We start from the raw sequence: 15,514 nt of genomic DNA, 5'->3' as shown, positions 1-15,514 counted from the left end.
CAAAGACTCAAGGAAATAGTACAGAGGACCACATGGCCTCCACTAACTGGAGACCAAAAGAACTAGATCAGTGGTTCTCAACCTGTGGGTCACAACCCCTTTGGGGGGGTGTCAAATACCCTTTCACAAGGGTCCCCTGATTCCTAACAGTAGCAAAATGACAGTGATGAATTAGCAATGAAAATAATTTTATTGTTGGGAGGGTGTCACCACAACATGAGGAACTATATGAAAGGGTCATGGCACTAGGAAGGTTGAGAACCACTGAACTAGATGGTGCCTAGCAACCACCACTGAGTGGGATCACAAGTACCAATCAGAGTGGGAGAAAAAGGTAGAACAAAATTAAAAAAAAAAAAAAATTCAAATTCATCACAAGGATCAACCTAGAACCCCTCCCAAGGGGACAAATAATAGAAAAGTGTGTGAGGAGCAATGGAGGATGATGCAAGATATGGAAAAAACAATCTATAACTTATCAAGGGTTCATGAGGGAGGATGGGTGGGGGAGAGAGGGGGAAGAAATGGGGAGCGGATATTGGGCTCAAGGGGAAAAATGCTTTTAAAATGATGGCGGCATATGTGCAAATGTGCTTGACACAGTGGAGGAATGTATGGCTTTCGATAAGAGATGTAAGGGCTTCCAATGACAAAATAACAATTTATAAACTATCAAGGGCTCATGAGGGAGGGGGGAGCGGGGAGGGAGGGGAAAAATGAGGACCTAATGCTTAAGTGGAGAGGAAATGTTTTGAGAATGATGAGGGCAACGAATGTACAAACGTGCTTTACACAATTGATGTATGGATTGTGATAAGAGTTGTATGAGCCCCTAATAAAATGATTAAATTTTTAAAAAGTATTTAAAATAAATAAAATTCAAATTAATAAAAAAGACAAGGTTTACTAAGTCTGATAGGTGGAAATTCATGAGACTATGGCCCTTAGCCACCCTTCTAACTTAGAAATGAAGTCATTCCAGGGACAACCTGAGAGCTGCATATAAGACAGGCTGCTAAGGTGAACAATTAAGACTCTCGCATAGGAGTCCTCAAACTTTTTAGGGGCCAGTTCACTGTCCCTCAGACCCGTTGGAGGGCCAGACTATAGTTTTTTTTTAAAAAAAACGATGCACAAATTCCTATGCACACTGCACACATCTTATTTTGAAGTAAAAAAACCCAACAGGGCAAAAAACACCCAGTGGGCCGGATAAATGTCCTCGGCAGGCCACATGTGGCCCATGGGCCGTAGTTTGAGGACGCCTGCTCTATTAGAACACACTTCTCAGCTCAATTATACAAGATGAAAGAGGCAGGATTTGCCCCAAAAGCATGAAGAAGCTAAAAAGGGGCAGGAAAATTTGGACAAATGCAAACAGGTAACCCAAAATGGAAATGAGGAGTTGGCATTATGGGATACCAACCAAAGTCACAGACTAAGATGTGTATGAATTATTAAATTAAGATGAGTATGAATTGTTAAATTAAAAACCGATTTGCTCTATAAACTTTCACCTAAACTGCTTTTTAAAAAAATCTCGTTTCCTAAATTCTGAGCTGTTTTTTTTTTCTTTTTTCTTTTTTTAACATTTTATTAGGGGCTCATACAACTGTTATCGCAATCCATACACACATCAATTGTGTAAAGCGCATCTGTACATCGCTTCTCAAAACATTTTCTCTCCATTTAAACCCCCGACACAGAAAATATCTAGAATTAAAAATTTTAATTCTCAATACTGAAGTGTCATTCATGCCACTTAAGAATTCTGAAAAGGCAATTTCAAAGTCTGGAAATGGGTCATTTACTTTCTAACCAACAGCCTAGATAGAAAAGGATGTTTATAAAGCTTGTTACTGGCGGGGAGTGGGGAGGGAGGGGAAAAAATGAGGACCTGATGCCAGAGGCTTAAGTGGAGAGCAAATGATGAGGGTAATGAATGTACAAATGTGCTTTACACAATTGATGAATGTATGAATTTTGATTAAGAGTTGTATGAGCCACTAATAAAACGATTAAAAAAAAACTTGTTATAAACTAAAAGCAAGTGCTGCTTGGGCCTTACACTGAAAATTCAGTAAAACAGTAATGCTATGAATAAATAGTAGGTTAAATAGCAACTGAAGCGTAAAAATGCTGCTGGGACTTGTTTGGAGGTTCTAGCAGGGGAGCACTGACTCGTATACCCTTGACCGAAGGACGGTCCTCCTATCGGGAAAGGCTGTCCTCTTTAACCAAGTGCGCAGCTTCTGGAGGGACACACATGGAGCGGTGAGGGAGGAAGGAGACACCTGCCTAGCCAGCCAGATCAGCCGAATCAACCCTGGCCATCAATGGGGTGACACAGATGTTGCAGCCAAATCGCCCTCACATCCATAGGGTGCAGGGTAGCAAAGATGAAACATACAACTTTCCTCTAGTTCTTAAATGTTCTGCCCCCACCCCCACCCCCTCACTATCATGATCCCAACTCTACCTTACAAATCCAGCTACACCAGAAGATGTACATTGGTACTGATAGGAACCGGAAACACAGGGAATCCAGGACAGATGATCCCTTCAGGACCAGTGGTGAGAGTGGTGATACCAGAGGGTGGAGGGAAGGTGGGGTAGAAAAGGGGGAACCTATTACAAGGATCTACATAAAATCTCCTCCCTTGGGGATGGACAACAGAAAAGTGGGTGAAGGGAGGGAGATGTAGGATAGTGTAAGACATGACAAAATAATAATAGGGTTCGTGAGGGAGGGGGTAGCAGGGAGGGAGGGGAAAAATTAGGAGCTGATACCAAGGGCTTAAGTGGAGGGCAAACGTTTTGAGAAGGATGAGGACAACAAATGTACAAATGTGCTTGACACAATGGACGTATGTATGGATTGCGATGAGTTTGTATGAGCCCCCAATAAAATGATTAAAAAAATAAATAAATGTTTTCTGAGAGCTGTGGGCAAATCTGAAAAATTCCTACTTGTTATAATCTACTCCCAGAGAGTCCACGCTGACTCACTGGGACCCACTATGCTTCTGAGGCTGGAAATCTTTAAGGGAGCAGGTACTCTCAGCCTTCTACCTAAGAGCAGCTGGTGGCTTTGAACCATTCATCTTTGGTTAGCAGTCCAGTGTTTACTTGACATCATCAACAGGGCTCCTTACTGAACAGCGTCAGGGCTTAAGTACTGAGGCAAACTGGATTTTACTAGTTCTGGCAACTGTATGTTTATAAAAAAGTATTTGTTTGTTTTTTATCATTTTATTGGGGCTCATACAACTCTTATCACAATCCACACACACATCAGTTGTGTAAAGCACACTTACACATTCGTTGACCTCATCATTCTCAAAGCTCTCGCTTTCTGCTTGGGCTCCTAGAATCAGCTCATTTTAAAACAATGGTTATGGTGTTAATAGACTGATGATTTTCTTACTAGGAACAATACAGTTCAATGAGTTAATCTATTAAACAAATAATATTATTTTTGAAAAATAAGTGTGGCTGCTTTGCTGCAGTTTTGGTCAACAGAACGACTATTCCAAAGCGCAGCCTGTGCTGGATCACCAGGAAGCAACTTACGCATTTTCTTCATCAAAGTTGGCCCGCTTCGATCCGATTTTGTAGAAAGAAGGGAGCTGTGGCAGAGTAGACTTTCCAAACCCTGAAGTAGAGCCGGTGGCCCCAAAGGCGCTGTGGGACTGCTGAGGGAGCTTGGGCTCCTCCTTCTTCCCAGCACTAATGGCAAAACCGCCAAAGCCAAAGCCCCTCTTCGTGCCGGGACCACCTTTATTCCAGTTCATGGTGCCAATGACTGACCTGGAAGGATCAACAAGCATTAACATAAATTTAAATGTATGAGTAAACAGCCCACCAATTCTTATCTCTCTTTTGACCTCTATCTACAATCTGCTATGCTAAAATTTTATCTTGGAATCAAAACTGTAACTTGTAGTCAAGATGCACTATGCTCATTTAACCTCAACTAAATGATTATCTTTTCAAAAACATTGGGAAAAAATTGTATTCACTTGTGAGATTTCAATAGAAATGCAGCATTTGACTGCTAATTAGCATCTTATTAAATACCACAACAAACAGTTACTGGTAATCTAATATAATATGTATACTCGTGTATAAGCCGAGTTTCCCAGTACATTTTAATTCCGTTTTTGTGGTAAATTAGGTGTCCCGGCTGATATTCAGGTCGGCTTATACTCGAGTCTATACAGGACTAATGCAGTGGATCTCAGCTGCCCAATGCCACTGCCCTCTCACAGTTCATCTGTGGTGACCCCAAACCATAGAATTATTGTTGTTGCTACTTCATAGCTGTCATTTTGCTACTGTTATGAATCAGGAAACCCCTGTGAAAGGGTTGTTCAGCCCCCCAACAGGGTCGCGACCCAAAGGCTGAGAACCGCTGTACTGTTAGGCATTGTTAGGTAACTGAAGATGGCAAGATGTAAAAACCTAACTTCTTATTTTTCATTCTCATGGTATTTATACAGAAACAGGTACCACCCCACCAAGTTTTTTTTCTTTATATGCTGTAAGAGAAATAGAGGTGGCTATCAGACTGTCCCCATTCTGATATATCTGGAAGAATCAAAAAATCAAAACTTGAAAGAGCAGCTCTTTGTAGAAAGTATACATACATGTATCTCTGAAGAATATGTGAGCCCTTCAGATACACAAATGATGTACTGAGCAACTAACTGCACTAGAACACTATCCAAGAAAACAAACACAAAGAATGATTATGCATTTTTATACTGAGAGCCATGTTTTCACACACATTTGAAAGTTAGATAATGAAAAAAGACTAAAGAACTGATCATTTCAAATGGTGGTTTTGGCAAATACTTGAACAAATTGTGAACTGACAGAAGAACAAAAAAGACCCCAGACACTATATGGTGCCTGGCTATCAAAAGATAGAGCGTCTGGGGTCTTAAAGGCTTGAAGGTAAACAAGTGGCCATCCAGCTCAGAAGCAACAAAGCCCACATGGAAGCAGCACACCAGCCTGTGTGATCATGAGGTGTCGAAGGGATCAGGGATCAGGCATCAAAGAACAAAAAATCAAATCACTGTGAATGAGGGGGAGTGCAGATTGGGGACCCAAGACCCATCTGTAGACAACTGGACATCCCCTTACAGACTGGCCACGGGGAGGAGTCCAGCCAGTCAGGGTGCAGTGTAGCAATGATGAAACATACAACTTTCCTCTAGTTCCTAAATGTTTCCTCCCCCCCAACTATCATGATCCCAATTCTGCCTTACAAATCCAGCTAAACCAGGGGATATACACTGGTATAGGTAAGAACTGGAATCCAAGACAGATAAGCGTCTCAGGACCAATATTGAGAGTAGTGATACCAGGAGAGTAAGGGGAAGGTGGGGTAGAAAGGAGGAACTGATCACAAGGATCTACATATAACTCCCTCCCGGGGGGACAGACAACAGAAAAGTGGGTGAAGAGAGACGTCGGACAGTGTAAGACATGACAAAATAATAATTATTTATAAATTATCAAGGGTTCGTGAGGGAGGAGGGTAGGGAAGGAGAAAATGAGGAGCTGATACCAAGTACAAAGAAAATGTTTTGAGAATGATGACGGTAACAAATGTACAAATGTGCTTGACACAATGGATGGATGGATGGATTGGGATAGGTTGTACAAGCTCCCAATAAAATGATTTAACAACCACCACCAAAAAATTCTTTTTGGTCTGTCAGAACCCGAGGCACAAATTTCACTGTGACCCTTTTCATTCCCAATTCTTCTGTTAAAATTCACTGAACCGAGCTCCAAGAGAGTCCAGAAAAGTCCTCATCTCTTCAAGGGTCCATTGTCAGTCTACAAGCACAAGTGCTAAATTTTATTGACATTTTCATCCATGAGACAAGTTGATGGACATGCAGAACAAGGTTTGTCATCAATCAACATTTTACCTTTTTTGAAACGACTCGATTCTTAAACAAGTTTTTCCCATAGTGCTGTCCTTGTAACCTGTGTTCAATATCACAACAGTTTCTACGGCATTTTTCCAGAGCATGAAACAAATTTCACAGCTGCATGCTCTTCTCTTAAATCACCCATCACAAAAAAATAAGGTTCGAGTAAAACTGCTTTTATGAAAAAATTCACTGTGACCAGAGAGAACCTTCCCAGAGGATGCCACTGGGTGCACTAACTCAGAGCGAGTTGCTTGATGCTCACCTGATGGGGAAAAAAAGCGTCCTAGGAAAGCTCGGCCCAGCAGAGCTTTTTCCTTGTTTGTATTGGGGACTCCCTCGTAAAGGACCAACAAAAACGAGGAAAGTCTTCAGTGACAACCACTGACACTCTAGCTCATGATGGGACTCAAACTACCATGAAGATGGCAGAGGACGAGGCAAGGCTTTATTCTATTGGGGGTCGCTATGACTCGATGGCAACCAACAATAACACCACTGATAAATGTTCCCTGAAAGATCCAGTTAGCTTAAGGCGAGATGTCAGTACCTGATCTATAGAACCAGTTTACAAATACCTTACACATTAGTCTTGATGTCAAGGTACTTTATTTTAATGAATGTTACCTAATGTTTATACAGAAACTAGTCACAAAGCAAAGCAGCACAAAAATTTAAAATTTGTGTTTCTACTTGGAATTTTCTCCCTCAGATACATAATTTTGTTGTTTTTTTTGCAAATGTACACAGATAAAATTAAAAAGAAACCACACAGTACATTGTTTTAGTGAGCTAATTTCTTCACCCAGTGATAAGTATTTTGTGCACATCTTTCAGTGTCAGTAAATATATTTTGTTATGAAACATGTCATTATACCTTTATCTCCATGCATATCTTTTTTAAAATAGTTTTATTAGGGGCTCATACAACTCTTATCACAATCCATACATACATCAATTGTGTAAAGCACATTTGTACATTCATTCCCCTCATCATCCTCAAAATATTTGCTCTCCACTTAAGCCCCTGGCATCAGCTCCTCATTTCCCCCCTCCCTCCCTGCTCCCTCATGAACCCTTGATAACTTATAAATTATTTTTGTCACATCTTGCCCTGTCCAACGTCTCCCTTCACCCACTTTTCTGTTGTCCGTCCCCCAGGGAGGGGGTCACATATAGTTCCTTGTAATCGGTTCCCCCTTTCCAACCCACTCTCCCTCTACCCTCCCAGTATCGCCACTCACACCACTGGTCCTAAAGGGATCATCCGCCCTGGAGTCTCTGTTTCCAGTTCCTATCTGTACCAGTGTACATCCTCTGATGCATATCTTTAGTTATTGCCTTAGAATAAAAATTTTAAATGTGGTTGCTTAGTCAAAAGAAAATGGCATAATTACGTTTTTAAACATCTAATCACTGCTTGTTGTTAGGTACCTTCCAGTTGGTTTTAACCAGTAGTGATCTCTATGTGTGACAGAATGAAAAACTGCCCAATCCCAGACTATCTTCACAATTGTTGGTATATTTGAGCCTATTGTTATAGTCAATGACAATCCATCTCATCGATGGTCATTCTTTACTGCAAACCTTCTGATTTACCAAGCATGATGTCCTTCTCCAGACTAGTCCCTCCTGATGACATGTCCAAAGCATGTGAGATGAGATCTCATCATCTTCACTAAGGAGAATTCAGGCTTATCTCGCAAAAGACAGATTTGTTCCTTCTTCTGGCTAAACCCAAATGCATGGCTATCGAGTTAATGCTGATTCAGAACAACCCTTTAGAATAGACTAGAACTACTCCACAAAGAAGCCAACTACTTAATTTTTCACACAGCGGCTTAAACCATTTTGATTAGCAGCCAAATGCTTAAACCATGGCACTACCAGGGCTCCTGTGCTCCTGTCAGTCCAAGAATATCCTTCACCAAAATCCTAAGTCAAATGCATCAATTCTTCCTCAGTCTTCCTTATTCATTGTCTAGCTTTAATTTTTAGCCCTTTAAAGAGGTCTTTTTTTGGCTGAGTTGCATAATCTGAACTTTAATGAACTGGTCTAAACAAAGACTGACGCCAGCCAATTTCTTGATTAGTAGTGGAAAGCCCAAAGTTGAATGCCACTGGGAGAACCAATTATTTGCCACACTCCAAAATGATGGCTTGAGTAATTTTGACCATTTTGCTCTTATTTCTATAAATATCACCTCTCCTAGATAAGCAGCATTACAACCACGTAAACGCAATCTCTAATGACAACTATAATAACAAAGGGGCGGGGGGCATTGCTGTCGAGTCATTTCTGACTCGGAGACCATGTAAGACAGAAAGAAATCTTACAGAAAGAAACGGACTGCCATATCTTTCTCTTGTGGAGCAGCTGGTGGGTTGGACCACTAAACTTCTAGTTAACAGCCCGGAGTGTCACCAGGAGTCCTTGGAAACAATAGCATATTAAAGCACAGGTAACAACTGGCTCTGAATCAAGAATAAAGATTCAAAATAATGCAGTGTTAGGAAATGTACATATTTTCTTAAGGCTATATACGATTTATTTCACAAGAAATATTTTAAAGAGTTTTTTCCCAGAATACTTATCAATAAAACAAATGGAGATAAATCTCCAATAACAGTAAGTTTTGGCACATTTTTACAATTAAGTAACTTAAATACTGCTTGCCCTCTTAAAGTATGCTCTGGTTATCTTATTATGAAATGAAATATTTTTCTACATAGCAATTAAATATATTTTTAAATAATAAGTTATTAAAAATGTATGCCTGAAGAAGTGTGTACAACTGATTCTGGGTGTGCAAATGATCCACAGTCGCACAAGGTTTGTGTTGCAATCTTGATGACGCTCATTCTGATTTTATTCCATCTTGTAAGTAGGCCTCCGGTTGCAGTTTCTTCGTGCAGAATTCCAATGATTTTTGAGAGAATTATCAGTCTTTCCAAGAAGTAGTTTAGCAATTTCTGCCCAACAATTTCCCAACTGCTTACATGCTTCATTGATAATCCTGTGCTCCTTTCCTGTCCAGGAAGATTTCTGCCATCGTTCTCTACACTGCTTGCCTATTCTCCTTTTCAAATGCTTTGTAACTAAAGACCATCTTTTTGGCCCCTGTTTCTGAACAAATTCAATAACCATCCTTTAGTCCAGGGACCCTTTATCAATTCTGGATTTTAAAGTTTTTGCCATTGATGCTGGCACTGAAAATCAGAATGATTTTTAAGTTGACGAGGAGTCCAATCATCAGTTCCATGCTGTTCAACTAACTTTTTAACTTAACACTTTCATCTCTTAACCCCATTCCAGTTTCTTCAGTCCTTTTTGCTGTGGTATTTCATAATCAGTATACTGAACGTCATCATTCTCACTGGATAACCTCTTTGCCAGCCTTTAAGTACCACATAGGTCCAGGCAGGCGGGTGGGGGATGGGGGGAAGATGACGCAGTCCAGCCTCCTCCTGCTTTAGACCAATGCTCCTCCTCATTGACCCTCCCGCTAACTTTTCTCCCATCCTGCCAGAGATACAGCAAGAAATGCCTGTTCCTGTAAGATAGGCCAGAAGGGGGGAGGGGGGTGCGGGGGGAGCCCCACAGGGGCAGATCCTGACTCCCAGCCCTGCTACTAACATATCAGGGGCATGCTCTCAACCTCTGGTGCCTATGCCTTTCAGCCTCCTCACTGTGGTCCCAGTGGGAGCTCTACAGTAGGCGCTGACCCTCTCCCTCCTTGTTCCACATGGGGCACCACTACAGGGTTCACAGCTTCCTGCTGGGTTTTACCTGTACCCTAAAACCTTTTTTTTTTGGGGGGGGCAGAGTTGCCCAATGTAATACATTTTATTTCTTGACTTCTGCCTTCCCTGGAGACCTGATGGTTATGTACAGTGGTTATGTGTTGGGCTGCTCACCATAAGGTCAGCAGTTCAAAATCACCAGTGACTCTAAAGGAGAGAGATGGGCTTTCTAATCCTGTAAAGAGTTACAGTCTTAGAGACTCACAGGGACAGTTCTACCCTGTCCTGCAGGGTCGCTATGAATTGGCAGGACTCGATAGCAGCGAGTGCCTGGTCTCTTCAACAGTGTCATCTTTAAAGGCTTTGTTCCTGGCATAAAGCAGTCTTTGGAACTCTTGTTCACGTGGGTTTCAAAGCCCATAGTAAACATTTCCATTATAAATGGTAAACTATAGCAAAAGGAAGAAAGTCACGTAACTGCTAACAATTTGATAAATTACTTTCCAACTACCAGTACCTGCATTTATCAGTTTCATGTAAGTGGACCATACCACCTTGAGGGCTAAGGTGCATCTGACCCAAGCCAAGTCCAGAAACACAGGCAAGCCCAGGCAACTAGCCTGGACTGCAGCACTACACATACACCAAACAAAACTCTACTCTGCTGGTCATTCCATTGCCACCAGAGGATTCCAACTCATGCAACCCCAGCAGGACAGCGCCAAGAATGCCTCATCTTTCTCCCATGGAGCAGCAGTTGGGAGCTTCAAACTGCTGACCCTTCAGTTATGAGCCCCAGGCTTTTTAGCCCCTTGCACAAAGCAGGGCTCCTCCGCTGAACATAATGAATCGTAATTTTACACAAAAAGTCGACCTTCTTCAGATCAGTGCTTTTGAAAAGTTGAGAGTAGGCGGCACTGGCATCAACGTCAGTTACTGTGAGCTGATCCTAGGGAAGCAGGGACGTAAACATATACTAGTACACACTCACTGCAGCACCATTCACAACAGCCACAGCAACGACCACCCAATCGATAGTCCATCAACAGACACGCCACAACAAAGCACTATTTAGTTAGAGTTCTAAGCTAGACTACGCCAGGGTAAACCTTGGAAACTTGCCGAGTGACATGTCAGACACAAAAAGACAGCTACTATATAATTTCACATAGGTGAAATAGTGAGACTAGGCAAAATGCAGAGAGAACAGTGAGTGCAGAGATGTTGCTTATGGGTTACTGAGGTTCGGTTTGGGAAAGTTTTGTAAACAGATTGAAGCTGATGACAGTAGAACATGAACTGTCATTCATGTCACTGGACTGTTACCTTATAGCTGTTAAAAGGGCAGCTTTTGTTATTTATAGTTGACCACAACACACTTCTAAGGGAGAAGTTAGGTAAGACTCAGAACCATAAGGCCTCTACTGGCAGCCAGGCACCAGGAAGTCAGCCCCAGGAAGCAGCAGGGCCAGATGGCTCCCTGCGGCTGTGAAGAGGCGGTGGGTAATGTCTCGGTAAAGGAGTTCAGAGGAGGCATTACCAGAGGAATTATGCTTTTAAGGGGAAATTTTAGATATGTTCATATGCTGAAGGGGAAAAGCCAATAGAAAAGCTGAAAATGGCAGGGGACAGGAAACTCACAGAAATGAGGTCCTAGAAGTGACTGAGAGAGAAGATCAAAACCTTTAACAAGAAAAGAAAATAATTTGTCCCATCAGCTGGTGACAGGAGGAAAGGATGAGTTTGGATACAGACCACCATCTAATGTTATGTAGTAGCTGGTGGGTTGCTATAAAACTAGAAACTATACCACTAGTATTTCAGATACTAGCAGAGTCACCAAGGTAGACAGATTTCCGTAGTTTCCAGATCAAGATAGACTAAAAAGAAAAGTCTGGGTATCTACTACCAAAAATAACCCAAATAAAATACTATGGATCATAACATCCTATCATCCAACACAATGACTGCCAATAGTGGACTCACCATACCAATGAGTGTGAACCTGGTGCGGGACTGGACAATGACTCTTATTCTACATGAAGTCACTGTAAGTCAGAGCAAATCAATGAAACAACCAGTAAAACACAAAACCAAACCCAAACTCACTGCCATGAACTTGATTCCCACTCATAGCAACACTACACTGAATTTCAAAGCTATAAATCTTTATGGAGCCTCATTCTTTTCCCAAGGGGCAGCTGGGGGATTTGAACTGCCAACTTTGCAGCCAATATTTACCCAAACAGCAATTTCAGGTTGGAGGTTCTAGTTCACCAGAGGCACGTCAGAAGAAAGACCTGGAGATCTACTTCTCAAAAAATTAGTCCATGAAAACTCTATAGAGCACAGTTCTACTCTTAACACATATGGGGTCACCATGAGCCAGGTTTGACTTGATGGCAACTGGTTTGGTTGGATTACTAGACATTAGCTCATATACGTAGTAATTAAATGATGCAATGAATATCATGCATTTGGCTCTTTAAAATCATCCCAGTAGTGAAAAGCACGGTCTTCCATAATTCCAAACCTTGTTATCTAGCGCCATCAGCCTTCCTAATTAAATCTATGCCAGATCCTTAATGCACTATTAATGTCTTACTCTCTTAATAAGAGCTTTCTCTGCTATTAATACTCACATATATGACTATTTACCCTTGACAATCACCGGTGTTAGAGCAATTACAGTTGACATAACAAGAGATAGCCAATCTAATTACTAATTAGTTTTATGAATTCTAAGGAAGAAAAGAACTAGCTCTCTGCTTATTGTTATTGTTACCCTTTTCCCCGAAAAAAGACCTATTTACAGTTTTGCCTCTCACAGAAATATAAGGCATCCCCCCTAAAATAAGACCTCCCCGAAAATGAGGGTTTGGATTGTGATGATGTTCCAGAAGATGGTGACATGACTGCCATTGAATAGATGAGTAAATGTACCATAGATTGTTGTACATGGAAGTAATGGTAGTAACAAGAAATTCTTGATACTGTAAGATTCAGTTTGTCTGGTTATGCTGGTTTGTGATGACAACTACTACCGTGCCGTATACAGGTAATAAATTTCCTTTTTTGTGGTTCAACAATAAATGTGTACCGTATTCTTTTTCATGGAAAAATAAGACATCCTCCTAAAAGACCTAGCTTATCTTTGGGAGCAAAAATTAATATAAGACACTGTCTTATTTTCGGGGAAACAGGGTAGGTGCCATCTAGTCATTTCCAACTCACAGCAACCCTCGGTCCAACACAGCGGAACACTGCCCAGTACTGCGCCATCCTCACAACTGGCTCCTGTCACCCTGTCAACCCAGCTCATTGGGGGCCTTCCTCTTTTTTTGATGTCCCTCCACTTCACCAAGCATGATGCTCTCCAGAGGCTGGTCTCCACTGGTAACACACCCAAAGTACGCTCTGCTCAGACTGATCAAATCAATTTGCATTCTCTAAGAGACTTATACCAGTTCATAATCAAGTCAAGCCTAATGAGCATATGAAAAAATCCTCTCTCTCAGATTTTAACAATATGCGTAGGACACCCTTCCCATCAAGCTAGCAAACTCAGATCAAAGAGCTTCAGAAACTTCTCTGCCTCCATAAATACTTCTGAAATCTACGACACCAAACCCACTGCTACAGAGTGAGTTCTGTCCCAAGGACCAGAAAGGACAGAGTAAACCACCCTCAAAGGTTTCCAAGATTCTAAAGGTAAACGCATCTAATCTTTATGGAAGTACATGCCACAGCCTTATGGGGGTGGCTGGAGGGTTTGAACCACTGAACTTCTGGCATAGCAGCTGAGTACTTTTTAACCATGGTACCACCAGGGCGCTTCTCAAGTAGATAAAAATGGTAAAAACACCCATTCATTTCAGTGCATAAGGCGGAAATGTTATAGACTTCATTAAAAGTAACACTATGGAAATTAAAGTATAAGAATCCCATTTGAATATGTATTTAGGGTTTCCATTATTTCAGCGATGTTACTGACTTGGCTTCAGTCCTCACTCTGGAACACAAGCATTCAAGGGTACTGTTCTTTCTTCCTTCCTTTAAAAACAAGGTTTTGTTTGAAAACAATGAGCTGTCACTAGAACTATAAGCCAAACTTTAACAGTAACCATTTGCATTAATGAGAACAAACCACTTTGGGTCTTATTACTAGTGTACCCATTGCTTTAAATCAACTAATAACCACTTTAGATGCTCAGGGAGAAAGATAAGGCTTTTGTTCCCATGAAGAGTTACAGTCTCAGAAACCCAAAGGGGCAGTTCTACTCTGTCCTATAAGGTCACAACCAGTCAGAACTGGCTCCAGAACAGCTTTGGTTTTTCAGGTGCTCTCAGTCACTAGGTAGAGCAAAAGATTCATATACTTGTTGCCTAAGGAGAAGGTTGCAGTTGAAGTCCATTCTGAGGCACCTTGGAAGAAAGACCTGGAAGATCTACTTCTGGAATATCAGCCATAGAAAACCTGAGGGAGAATTCTACTCCGATACACACGGGGACACAGTGAATCAGAACCAACTCAATTGTCAATGGCTTGTTTTCAGTTATGTAACCAGTCCCACTGAGGCTACTCTAGCTGTTCTCCCTGCATCCCACCTGTCTTTCATCTCCCATCTTCACCACTGAAATAATCTCCAAATAAGTCTCTGGTGTCCTCCAGTCAACACATCACTCACAACTGGAGTGGCCACTAATTCTGAGTACACTGTGTTCCTATTCTAGGTGCTGAAGAACTCACCCTCACACAGCACTTTCTGGTCCAGCACGAACAGAAAAGGCAATGCAAAACAAAACAAAAACTGTATATGAATCAGATACCTATTTTCAGGGAGTAAAACTGCGGTGAAATAAGGCAGAGCAGGCGGTAAGCTGTTACAGACACATGGTAACTGAAGCCTCTATGAAGAGGCGGATGCGTAACACTGGACAGTGACCCCCTCCTACAGTGTCCCTGTCTATCCCAGGAGTCAGCAAACTTTTGAGATGTAAGAGCCAATGCTGTTCCTCACAACAAATGTAAAAATTATTCAAGAGCCATAAATATATTCTTATAAATGAAATCATCCTTTTAAAAATTTTTAAATCAAACTATGGTAGTTTTATTTTGATTTCAAGGGAAAATGTATCCAGAGGTTGCGTCTACAACCGGCAGATCCTTTCATGTTTGAGCTGTGGCCCTACAGAGTAAAGCATAAAACAGTGAATAGTGAGTCGGAGACAGTGTCAAGTGGGAAAATCAATGTCGACCTCCTTGGGCATGTGACTAGAGACTGTCTTATCCAAAGAGAAGACGGGCCTTCTGATGCTCATCAAGAACCCTCTTCTTCCAGATCTTGGGCCCAAATCTTCACACATATTTCTGATCCAGTCCACAGCTCTCCACATTTCCTATGTGAGGCCGCTATGAGATCCTTCACCATGGCAACAACTACTTTTCCATACCTCGCCTTTTCCTTTCATACCTCTCAGGGTCTCCTCACACACCTTATCTTCCAAGGAAACCTCTTGACATGGATTCCTTTCTCACATTTCTCACTGTATCTACCTGCGCTAGAGTTCTATCTTTCCTTCAAAGATCGTCTCAAATACCAACTCCTAGAACTGTGAGCAGGCATGGTTCTCTGGCTCACAGGCATCTCTCCCTTCTTGCAACAGTTAGTTTTAAGTATCAACTTGGCTAGGCTATGGAGCTCAGGAGTTTGGTTAAACATTAGTTTAGACACTGTTGCAAAGTAGGAAATGTGATTAAATCAGAAAAACCTCTGCAAAGGGAGTACTGGGGGCCCAGTGGAGCCCTCATGGAGCTT

At 41.6% G+C, this 15,514-nt stretch overlaps 1 protein-coding gene across 2 annotated transcripts in view; it reads right to left on the bottom strand.

Annotated features, from left to right (window-relative positions):
* Positions 1 to 15,514, bottom strand: part of DDX42 (DEAD-box helicase 42) — a 42,293-nt gene that overhangs the window by 23,177 nt on the left and 3,602 nt on the right. For both annotated transcript variants that reach the window (XM_004707271.2, XM_045299846.1), the window contains exon 2: positions 3,574 to 3,810. In XM_004707271.2, coding sequence (XP_004707328.1) covers positions 3,574 to 3,794 — 221 coding nt within the window. In that variant the 5' untranslated portion in view covers positions 3,795 to 3,810. The remainder of the gene's footprint in view (positions 1 to 3,573; positions 3,811 to 15,514) is intronic.

This window comes from Echinops telfairi, unplaced genomic scaffold (assembly GCF_000313985.2).
Source record: "Echinops telfairi isolate 266 unplaced genomic scaffold, ASM31398v2 ScPeMD7_7458;HRSCAF=8496, whole genome shotgun sequence".
Taxonomy (NCBI): domain Eukaryota; kingdom Metazoa; phylum Chordata; class Mammalia; order Afrosoricida; family Tenrecidae; genus Echinops; species Echinops telfairi.
This window is presented reverse-complemented; position numbering and strand designations above follow the sequence as displayed.